The sequence below is a fragment of the Clarias gariepinus genome, chromosome 11 (genome assembly GCF_024256425.1).
Source record: "Clarias gariepinus isolate MV-2021 ecotype Netherlands chromosome 11, CGAR_prim_01v2, whole genome shotgun sequence".
Classification (NCBI taxonomy): domain Eukaryota; kingdom Metazoa; phylum Chordata; class Actinopteri; order Siluriformes; family Clariidae; genus Clarias; species Clarias gariepinus.
The window spans coordinates 9569400-9581859 of NC_071110.1; the positions used below are offsets into that span (position 1 = coordinate 9569400).

The 12460-nt window shown below is 35.5% G+C and overlaps 1 protein-coding gene across 2 annotated transcripts in view; it reads right to left on the bottom strand.

Moving 5' to 3' along the window:
- Window positions 1-1483: 1483 nt before the first annotated feature.
- epha4l (eph receptor A4, like) overlaps window positions 1484-12460 on the bottom strand; it is a 49203-nt gene continuing 38226 nt past the window's right edge. Inside the window, exons 12-18 of one of the 2 annotated variants that reach the window (XR_008361330.1) lie at window positions 9919-9980; window positions 8376-8585; window positions 7589-7738; window positions 6653-6861; window positions 5872-6033; window positions 3994-4713; window positions 1484-3432 (exon numbers count right to left, since the gene is read on the bottom strand). Coding sequence is in view for 1 of the 2 variants with exons in the window: in XM_053507063.1 (XP_053363038.1) it covers window positions 4599-4713; window positions 5872-6033; window positions 6653-6861; window positions 7589-7738; window positions 8376-8585; window positions 9919-9980 (908 nt within the window). In the remaining variant the exon portion in view is untranslated. Of the gene's footprint in view, window positions 3433-3489; window positions 4714-5871; window positions 6034-6652; window positions 6862-7588; window positions 7739-8375; window positions 8586-9918; window positions 9981-12460 lie in introns of those variants that run through there. The other variant, XM_053507063.1, reaches the window with a different exon arrangement.

The window sequence follows — 12460 nt, forward strand, 5'->3', positions numbered from 1 at the left end:
ACCTTATACTGTTCCTTACTGTAATATTTTGTATAGTATAGTTTAATATTGTATAGTAGGATTTAGTAAATGATAATTGTAATTAAAGCCATAATCAAGTAACTGCAAATGTTTACACATTTAAAGAGGTCCTATTATGCCATTTTAAGGTTGCTAATATTGCTTAATGAGTCTTTTAAAACAGGTTTACATGTATGCAATACATTTTACCCCATTTCTAAATGATTCGTAAACGACTTGTGTGAGGCAGTTCGAAGATTCAGTCTGTCTAAACCGCTCCTTTCCGTGAGCCCTCACTGCTGTTATTGGACAGATGGCGTTGTGATTTATGATTGGTCTAACGCTACAGCGTGTGTCGGAAAACGAAACGTCATGACCATAACTGAACGACGGCTCTGGAGACCCGTCAATACATAGAAAAGATCGGTCGGTTTTACCGTGTAACGACCAGCTAATTTTATATTAACTGTGGCTACAAAAATCAAGTGGTCTTTTATCTTTGTATCAGTGTTTCGCTAAAAGGTCTGTGAGCAAAAAGGACAAACACAATCAAGTAGATGAAGCAAACATGTATTATACAAAACTAAATAAAGTAAACGAAAAAGGTGCACCACAACCAAACAAAGATATAAACAATATTTACAAACTACATATAATAAACGGTATGTGTATGTGTGCGAGTAAGTGGAAAATGTCCGTGTTTATTGTATGTGTGTTATCCGAGTATACTGAGTATGGTTCGGTCTCACCGGGGTTAATGAAGTCCGGGAGGCCGATGACGGAGGGTGAGAAGCAGCGCTGGTGAGAGGATGCATTTTTTCGTAGCTTCTACGGCAAGCCCCGAGGGAAAAATGCATCCTCACACGCAAAGTGCGCATGCGCCTTGCCACTTTGCAAGTGTTAAGTTAAGTTTTGGTGAATGGTGGAGAATAAACAGTTGAAAAGGATTTCGTGTGCTCTCGTTTTTATTGTTTTTTTTTTTATGTTACAAAGTGCTTAAGCGAACCCAGCATGAATGCTCGGTCACATTAACAAGAGTGGGGTAACGTTAATTGTAATATGGCAGGCAAGTTGTTCGCGACTTAGAATAATTATAAACAGAGTAAAAATAGATTTGCTAACGACTCGTTTAGGCGAATGTGAGCAGATTCTTTTTTTTAATAGACAAAAACTAATTTATTGCGCACTGTCAGCGTCACAGATAGTGCAGATAGTTTATGCTCACATACAGCTACATGACACACTGCATGAAAGATTATATTTGAAAAAACATAATAGGACCTCTTTAACCTCTAAAGGTGTAACATTACAGATTTAAAATTCTTAGGGAATGACAAAACTCTTTATTTTCATCTTTATTTTACAAACTACATAGAAAATTCCATAAATAAAACCCATAAGTTAAGCACATGTGTCTAAATTAATCAAAACACATAAGGAAGAAATATGACAAGCTGGATGATTAAATCACATATTGTAAGAGTATAATACAAATGTCACATCATGTAGAACATTTCGATCATGATTTTATTTTATTATTTGCATATGGTTAAAATAAATTTAATAAGGGCATTAATGGCTATGTTTATATTATAGTGAAACAATATAACAATTTATGTACACATAAAAAAAATGCACTGTGTAACAGGTTTAGTATGGCGGCATGGACATTAATCTGTGAAATGTCCCCAAAATGCGAGTTGGCTTCTTGGATAGAGATGAAGGAACGACACAGATGTAAAAAACAACAGTCCATGTCTAGGAGTCTGGGGCCTGGTCTGTGAAACCAAGGTTTATGATTTTATGCTTGGTGAGATGGCTGACATGATTAAAGACTGTTTTCCAAACATATTTGGACAGTCTTGGCTTTTAAAATGATTTTTATGTGTTTGTGTCTCTGTCTGTCTGTCTCAATTATGGAGTATACGGTACATTTCTGGAGCTCTTGTAGTATTATCCAGTAGATTATTACAGTGTAACTGTCAGGGATATGTGTTTATGTAATGTCATTATTACCTCAGTTACTTGCATTCAAAAAGCATCAATGTATTTTTTACAGATGAAAAATGAATATTCTGAAATCCCAGACTTGATATGCGTGAATCTGATCGGGTGTTAGAGTGTTGAGTATTTTTCTATAAGAGCAGCTCTGATTATTCTGCAAATTACAGCTGTGAAGCAAATCACATGTTTACTGTACATCAATATTTTTTTCATCAGTTATATAATAGCAGCTCATGCACAGGGACTTGTATGATGAATGATCTATATAATATGCTAAACTGATTAAAAATATTGTAATCAACAAAAGACAAAATAAGCATGAATATTGTGAGGTTTTGTTTTAGTTAAAAAGAGTCAGGAAGTTTGGATGTCAGCATAATTCACCACAAAACAGCACTTAAAATAAAATAGTTTCAGAGCATTACATTTCAGAGTGTAATGCATCACACTAACTCATTATTGATTATTGTCCTGTAGTAGCCTGTTGTGGTTTAGTATTGAAATACTGTAATAAGGAGGGGAATCACCAGGGACCAGTCATTACAATATTATCACGATACCGAGATGGCAACTTGATTGTATTGTATTGTGACTCTATAAGTATCAAGACTTTGTACTGTAAATGCCTCGATTTTATATTAGTTATTGTTACAACTCTAAACAAGCTTATAAATGTGTTTACTGTGTAGGATTAGAGAAATGGCACTATTTTACCACCGCATATAAATTAATAATAATAATAATAAAAACATTTAAGCAGTGTGATGATACATGAATTGGCATACACAAAAACATAGCAATATGTAACTAAGTAGATTTTTCCCCATCTCTTATAAATATTTAACAATAGGAAAATATCCTAATTACAATCAGTTGCAATATGGTTTGACTAACTTCCAGATATCATAGGCATCAATAGATATTTTTTTTTGTCTTGTCTCCAAATGTGAAAAAATACAAGCTTAGAATATAGCCTTAATAAAATTTCCATATTGTATTTTTGTAATTCCAAATTGATGAAACCACATAATTTATATTTTTATTTCTTCTCCTTATACAGTATATTTTTTTCCTACTTCCTGGCCTGAGCGTAACAAACATTTTTGCTCTTTTTCTACATGTTTTTGAGTTTAAAATATGGACTTTGTATTACTCTTTGTTTTGATCCCTGCTATGCATAATGTCATTAGCTTCTGGAGGAGCACTAACAAAGAGTAGCAAACGTGTAATGAAGGTCAACCCGATGACACACATTTATTTAGCATCCCCTCTTTAAGGGTTGACTTTAAGATATGTTTGGCAAACCAATGTCATATTCTACACAGACATACATGGTTGATTGATGTAACACAATGATGAGTTTCTCAGGAAGTCTCGTTGCAGTCTCTCTATATTCAGGCAGAAGGAATCCTCATTAAAGACATGATGCTGCATGGAAAGAATTGAAGAAAGAAAGAGACGCTGGTTAGGTGTTGTCCATTTTATTAGAAAATGCACCATGTTTATAATACATTCACCTCTCAGCTCAGCATACATTTTAACAGATTTTAAACTGGCACTTCACAACCAATATTTTTACAGTATTGCTTTATGTACAATAGAAAACTGATTGTTTAGATCATTTAGGGAAGCTACATTAATCTGTCAAATGTCCATGAAAACATGGACTTGGTCGTAGATTAAGAAAAAAACATACAGTACAGAACTAGGTTAAATCAGAAAAAGCATTTAAAGCAAATAAGCTACAAAGTACAGTTGCTGTAATTCTGGACATTCAAAAGTGTTTCATTTAATATTTATATGTACAGGGATGCAAAGTATATGTCAGAGTTTTCACTTTAGCTTAATGTTGTTTATAGTGCTGATGAAAATAGGGAAGGTAATGCAAATTTTTAACTGAAAAAAAAAAATACAGTTTGAAAAATATGCTGTATTTTACAGATAACTGACCTTTTAGAGGAACAAGTAACCTCAAAAGTCATATCATACCTGGGTTCACATGTTCACTGTACACTGCATATCTGCTCCTAGTCCTCATTGAAATGTTTCTGAACTTTGGACCTTTGTTCCATTTAGATAGTAATTTTTTTTTTCCCACCAAAGATCAAAAGTCACAGGCAACTTGAATTGAACAGTTCCTGAAATACATATCTGAGTTGAAAAAAAAAACAAAAACTGTATTATGAGGACCAAGAAAAGTTGTCATCAAGAAGATCGCTGGTCAAAAAATGACCTGAAGGGGACAGTTGTTTCCCTTCCATCAAAAAAGACAAACAAAAAAAAAAAAAACAGCAAAAAATATTCTCACTGCTCATTCAAGTGTCACTTAAACAGTCTGTTTAAAAGTGGACTCCGATACGAAATCCTGAATCTAGTGATCAGTATTATTTTGCAGAGGATCAACAGTTTTTAGTGTTTCCTCTTAGAAATCCTCAGTCAGGAAGACCATGAGATGAAGGCTAGTCCATCAAAAGTGCAGCTATTCCACTGTCTTCTACTGTCCGAATACAATTAAAGTGCGTGAGTAGTTAAAATATTATATCCGTCTCGGTTCCATTTTGCCATTCATGCTGGGTTAGTTGCGCAGTCACAGATCAGACAGGAAGCTTTATCTCTTCTACTTGCTGTATTCCGGACATGATTTCCTGAAGACTGCTCAGAATTTTCTTCTGATGTGCACTTGAGGAGATTCCGATTTTGGCCAAATCTCTGTAAAAATGGTTGGGGAAAGCAAACATGAGTTAGTACTGTTGCAATTTTAAAGTTTGAACAATAAATCACATTCTATGGTCTAACATCTTACCTTAAGCCTAAACTTCTTAAAATTTGCTAAATTACCCTTGTGGTGCTTGATGTCGCTCTGAGAAAATGCATGCCATTTATAGATAACATTATTATTTTTTTACATATTTTTAAAGTGTATCAAAAATTAGATCTATTTTCTAGATCTAAATTTAAAACTGAAAAGTCACAAAATAATATATCATGTAAACAATTACGAGTTTTTCAACAGAGATTTGTTTAGGTTGCTCTTCTTGGGTCTGAATCTCAAATTAGTGGACTATACCCTATGTAGTAAGCTTGTATAATTAATCAGATGCTGTGGTAAACTTAAATCAAAATCCATTATATGGACAAAAGTATCTGGCCGAACCTGCAATGTCACTGGATTCAAGTACATACTGTATATTTCGATATGGAGTTTGTCCCCCTTTTGCAGCTATATCAGTTTCCTCTCTTCTTGGAAGGCTGTCCACAAGACTTTGGATTGTTTCTGTGGCAATTCATTCCCAATCATTCTGTAGAGCATTTATGAGATCAGGTACTGATGTTAGACAAGAACGCCTGGCTCACAATCTCCGTTCCAGTTCATCCCAAAGGTGATGGGGAGGTGGGGTTGAGGTCAGGGCTCTGTGTGCGGGCCAGTCAAGTTTTTCCACACCAAACTCATCAAACTATGTCTTTATAGTGCTTTCTTTCTGCACTGGGCCACAGTCATGTATGTCAGAATAGAAAAGGGCCTTCCCCAAACTGTTGCCACAAAGTTGGAAGCATACAGTAGCATTGTCCAAGATGTCTTGGTATGCTAAAGCATTAAGATTGCCCCTTTACTGGGGATAAGGGGCCTGATTAAAACACCTGAATTAACAAGTTTGGCCAAATACCTTTGTCCATATAGTGTATTTCTATGTTAGGAATAAGGGTGGAAATAGCAGATGCCACATATATTCATAAACAGTACAACTCCAAATCCAGAGTTGTACTGTATATGAATGTATGATATAAATGTAAAAATCAATGTCTATTAGCGCAAGTAAAAAAAAAAAAATCCTGTAATTTTTCTGATATGTGTGTACAAATACTTACTCTTGATTCATATGAATTATACTTTCCAGGCTGCTGTGTCCAGCCTTAGTAAAGTTTTCTCTATACTTCTCCAGCCCGATAACTTGCAGCCACTCGTCTGCTGAACTGAATGAAGGAGATGGCTCAATGGAAGGGGTGTGGTTTAGTGCCGATGGGTGGGACCTGAGGATCAACAGACCAGTATTGTGTTTACTTTAGAAGCAAAGTGCAGGGTTTCTTAAGATTTATGCAACCATAAGATGGCACAAATTTTAAATATGAGCCTAGACCACCTTTGACATGGTTTTTGTTTATATTTCACAGAATGCTTGAGGCTTAAGGTTGAACTAGCTGGCTGTTGTATTTCATAAAGACAAAGTAAATGCAAGTTGACAGTAGAAATGAAACAAAGCCATTTTTATTATCAACATGTCACTCAGAAATGTTACTAAATACTATGAAAAGATGCCAAATACAGTATATATAAAATTATGGTACAATTTTATTTAACATCAATCACAAACTGATCTTCCAAAGGTTCTGACATAATGAAAAGCATCAACGTTGTATTATACCTAAAAAGAGCTGTCAGAATATTTTGAATCTAAATACTGTGTTGAGGTAGAATTATTCAGAATGATGATGATATCTAGGAAATATGACAACGGTTGGTGCCAAATTATATTAACATACTAGACAGAAATAGTTAACTTCCCATGACTGGGTTTGTTTGTCAGCTCTTTCAAATAATCAACCAATCAATAAATAGTTAAAAAAAAAAAAAAAAACAGCCCTTATGTACTTTTGTGTGTGTGACTTGCTCGTCTCTCCTCCCATCCTCTTGAGCGTGTTCGGGTTGCGGATCAGTTTGTCCAGCATGTTGACGATCTGGCTGAATTTGGGCCGCTCGTTACGCTCTCTCTGCCAGCACTCCAACATGAGCTGATGCAGTGCTACAGGACACTCCATCGGTGCTGGTAACCTGTACCCTTCCTCTATTGCCTTTATAACCTAGGAAATGAGAAGCAGAGGTCAGTGCGTTTTCTATACAGTACATAAATCTGTTTCATTAACCTATATCATTATTTTATTTATCATGTCCATTTTTTAAGGATGTGAAACACGTGTTTTCCATTTTTTACATTTAAGTAAAAAAAATAAAATAATAATAATTTTTTAACATGGTCACCTTATTTGTATCAATCACTTAAAACAAAATCTTTTCAGTACAGTGCGGAGACTTTTGCCTGCCTCTCTAAACAGGCTCTGATTTTTGCCATGCACTCACAAATCTAAGTAGCTGTGGTGTTCGGGAGGTGAACAGTCCCCCTTGATTGATTGCAGGCTAGCATCTAAATCTGACTCCAATCAAAGTACGATAGATGGAAACCAAAGTCCCCTCTTACATTATGCCCAAAAAAAAGGAAAAAAAGCACCTTTCACATTGCGGATTTTTTTTTAAATGTTGAGATTTCTATTTAATTTTGTCTTCAATTAAAGAAAAGTGATGTGTCAAACCAAACCAACCAACTAAAGATACACTGATTAGTTTATTAAATTTATATTTATAAAAAATATATAAAATTAGTTGAGCTTTTTGGATAATCCAGAGTGCAAAAAAACATTTATAAAGCAAATCATTTAATGTGCATTAAAGAAAAATAAGGCATTATGAATTTGCAGTTACTCTGCAGTTATTACCATTACAGAATTGTGAAACTGGTATTAGAGTACTCACATCCTGGTTACTCATGTCCCAGTAAGGCCGCTCTCCATATGACATCACCTCCCACATGACGATGCCATAACTCCACACGTCACTGGCTGACGTGAACTTCCTGTACGCGATGGCTTCTGGGGCTGTCCAGCGAATCGGAATCTTTCCTCCCTATGATTTACAGATACGTTCACACTGATACACTGGTACTGATTATCTAAAGATCCACACTAGTCTGTAAAATGTTTAACGTGAAACACATACTCTGTTTCTGTTTCGCACACAAAGAGACATGCTTGATCTGTTCTTTTTCTGAATATATTTTTGCTTAATTAAATGGTATGTTATTGAGAAGAACATTACATGTTATGGTGATGACAAATAGGCATGAAAAATAGAAAGAGGCAACAAGTGAAAGAGACATCCTCTAAGGGCTCAACAGTCTGAGTTGACAATCTGCCAAGGCAATCTTTTGAAGTTAAATTTTTTTTCCAGCAAGATTACTTCATTCAAGTCATTAATCAACATCAGGTCTTAATTGTTATAAATGTTCAACAATTCTCCTCTTAACTCAAAAGTATTTATTCAGCCTAGACATGTTGCATGACTGAAGTTTAGTTTTGAACTAGATTTATGAGGTCTCTGTATATATAAAAATTTCTTCTCAGTTTTTAATAATTCATATCTGAATAGCAAGAAGGTTTTTTTTGACAAATGAAACAGAAACAGGTTTTCAGACGAAAGTAGTTTCAGATGCTAGAAAATGGAAACAAGAATTCATCAATACAATTCTCTCTCTCTCTCTCACCCGTGTTGTATAAGCTCCTTCAGGTTTGTCCTCGAGCACTCTGGACATGCCGAAATCAGACACTTTGCACACCAGGTTACTGTTGACAAGGATGTTTCGTGCTGCCAGGTCTCTGTGGACATAACTCATGTCTGATAAATATTTCATCCCTGAAGCGATGCCACGCAGGATACCAACCAGCTGAATAACTGTGAAACGCCCATCGTTCTTCTGTGAAATGTAAAAAAAGACAAAAAAAGACCATGAAACTAAACCATGTGCCAGCATAATTCACTGGATCCAATTTGAACAGCTAATTCAGAAAAATGTAAAAGTCTGTAAAATATGAACCAAAATTTAATTTTCGATAGTCACATCTGTTCCTGGATTTTAGATGTTTGTTTTCAGGTGGAGCTCAGAAGAATTTCTCATAATGCATGAATTTGGGAAAAAACCTGTTAGAGCGACTGGACTTTTTTGTATTCTAGGCAAAGCCACTTGGACTTGGGCTTCGCCTTAACTATGTGGCAAATTTAAAACTAAACTAATTTTGTATGTAGGTAAATACTACTAGGAAAGTGTCTGTATCATTCTTTTCATTTCTGAATATTTCACTTACAATCCATTTTATATGGAACTTGCGAGTCATAAAAAATGTGTATATAAAAAAAAGTTTTTAGAAATTAAAAATTATTTTAGTGATGGCCCAAAAAATATTGAGATAAAAGTTAAATTCAATGACATTCTTTTTTATTTTTCCAATAATCACAATAAAAAAAAACTAAAACAATCTGTTAAGAAATGAAATTGCTAAACAACTATCAATATTTAGCAAGAGGTCCCTTTATTGTTGAAAACCTGCTTGATCCACTAGTTTTTTTGGTTAATTAGCACAAGTCTCCAACCAGTTAGGCTAGAACTAATGAGTGACATCATCTGTTCTGTGCACAGGGAGAACTGTAATACATGGCATATGTTGTCTTAATACTTTTGGCCACACTGGCATTAACTTCCTAATTAAAAGAAAATCACCACAGTGGCACTGGTTTCTCTACTATATTATTCTTCTTTCCATTAGCATCCACTGAGTAATTAATTGGGATAAACATAATGACGATAAAGATACCCAGTCACAACAAGTGAGCTAATTATACTGTTAAGTACATAATAAGGAACTATTATAATAATAATAATAGCTAATTACTCCTTAATTTTTATTTAAAGTGTAGCACCTGATATCCACATTGCAGAATCGTCACAATATCTTATGCTTAGATTTAAAATGAACAGTTAACATCACACACATTCTTTTCACGTGATTTTATTTATTTTTAGACCACATGGTTTCTCTAGCAGGTTTCTTATGGGGCTGGGTTGCCAGCTTGATGCCCAATGGTATCTGAGCTGTTGAGGGTGAGGGACTTTGTTAAAGGATGCAATAGTGGCAAGCCAGGCGGTGCTGGGGATGAACCGGGGACTCTCTGTCCAACAACCTTCCCCTATTTCAAGTATTAAAGAACTATTTTCTCTAAAATAACTTATATTGACCCAGAGTCACACTTACTCTGAGAAACACGTCCAGGGAGCCGTTCTCCATGTATTCAGTGATGATCATAATCGGCTTACCTGTAGAATGCAAAAAAGCAACCGAATATTATTTGCAAAGATTTTGTATACAAAGAGCTGAAATATTGTTTAAAGAATTGTAACATAGCTGTAATTGTCCTAATAAAAGTGTGGGTGTTTAGGTAAAATGCGCTTACTCTATAATAATAAAATAATAATAATAATAATAAAAATAATAAAAACTAAGGAAAATAAATGAAAGATGTTGCTTTGAGCCTTATGTACAAGTATACCCTGTAGACGATTCAGTAGCTGGATAACAACCTTTATGTTATCCCCAAATGAGAATTATCCAAACCCACACAAATCGACAAATTCCTTTTTGTTCCTTGAGGGCAAATCGACACTAGATACACACGCTCATACAAAAACACACACTTGCTGCGGCCTCTCTGACTGACAGCTGCTTAATGGTGCGTCCGTGAGGAGGAAGTGTAGCTAAGAAGGCCCAGACAGACACATTGTCAGCCATCTTTGTTGCCGCTGGCCTCTCATGTGACCTCCAGGCGGATTTGATTGACAGCTCATCGTGAGGGCCAGGGGAGCAGCTAACCTTTGAACCTGCCGTCTCCTCCCTGCTTGGATTTCCCAGACACGCCCTCTTTTATCCACATTAAAAGACAAATTCAATATTTGCCATGTGTGTGTGAGAGAGAGGCTGAATTTGTCCATGAGCTCCACAGTGGACTCGTTGTTAGCGAAGGATAAATGAGCTTTGAGAATCGAAAACACTAAAACAATATATAAAAGAAAACACCAACAAAAAAAACGAAAGAAAGAGCAGAAGTGTGGGCTGAGTTCCAGCTGTGGTCTCCTTTGCATGTTATGATTTAATTTGCAGATATTTACATTATGCAAATGCAAAAGTATTCAGATTCGTTACTCCTGCCACAAAGAGCAGCAGACTTACAGGAGGCGTTTCAGGTTTTTAAAAGGCATGAAAGGAGTGGAAAATAAAAAGCATTGATTGTTTTCATTAAGTGTCTGCTAGTTTTAACCTCTTGCCAAATGTTCAGGGCTACAAATAGCTTATAAATAAAACATCACCACTTTTATCAACATGGGGCCAGCTGTTTGTAGTATGCCAGACACTACAGAATAAATTTAGAGCTTAAAATGGCTATCCTGTTCTTTTTACCAACAAATTACTAATACTAACAAATTTTCAGCTAACAGAGAACATAACCAAATGTTTAATAATGTATTCGATCAGTCACTAAGTAAGTAACTGAAATAAAGTTCCTCCTGTTTTTCTAACACATGCCATCAGCTCATACAATGTTCTTATCATGTGTACAGTAGGGTCATGGGGAACTATCTCTGGGAACATAGTGTAGGGAGCAAGGCAGGGCACACCCGGGACTCATAGAACCTAGAAGAAACCAACCAAGGAGAAGATGCAAACTCCACACACAGAGCAGAGGCAACATTCAAACTTCAGACCTTGAGGTGTGAAGCGACAATGCTAACCACCATGCTGTCCTCATACATCATACCAGCACACAGAATCTTTTGTGTTAGCATTTCTATACTTTTAGAAAATAAGTGTTTCTATTTAGCATGTCAACAAATTTCCCGTTTTTCCCCTTTAGATCAAAAGCAGTCGTCTGGTCCAGATGTGGACTCAATGATGTATTTCAGGGAATCAAACCAAACACTCAAAAATTTCTTTATCAAAGACAAATTAAAACTAAATATATTTCATCAGCGTAAGTTAAAAAGAAATATGCACCTTATTAAGCAGGCTTTTTTTGCCGCCAATCACATTCAAAAGATTAAAGATAACTGATCAAAGTGAAAGCATTAGTCAAAATTGCAATCATGAAAAAAAAAGTCTTTCTCACAGACATTTTAGCAACAGTTGCAGGCCAATTAGCTGATTGGCTGAATGGGAGTCCAAGAGTCAACCTGAACTACTGTATCTATCCGGCTCGCCAGCTAGCTGACATGGTATAGAGTGAATGTGGTTTCTTTGGAATCTACAGTTGTGCAAGTCTTAAGTCATTCCTTATTTCTTCTGATTAGAATATTTAAATGCTGTATATTTAATTAAATAAATGGGAACAAATGTTTTAACTGTGACATTCTACAATGTGCATGAAGATAAAATTAATCGGTTATATATAATAAATAAAAATCGGTTGTTTATGTGCTGGCCTCAGCAGCAACCTCATTTCCCCTCTCGTCTATTCCAAACACTCAACATTTTGTATCGCTGGTATACAACAATAATCACTGGCCTGATCATCTGTCAACATCTGCACCTATTCCTCACTGGTTCAGGCCTTAAGTGAGATGTTTTTTTATGCTTGAATGATTCATAGGACACTGTGTACCTTAACAAACAAACAAATAAACAAACAAACAAACGGTTGTCTAAAATAGGATCAGGTACAGGAACTGGACTGAAAAAGTTCAATAAGAGGCCTGGTGAACTACTCCTCAAGACTACATAAAAATACTTTGCTCTTTGAAAGCAA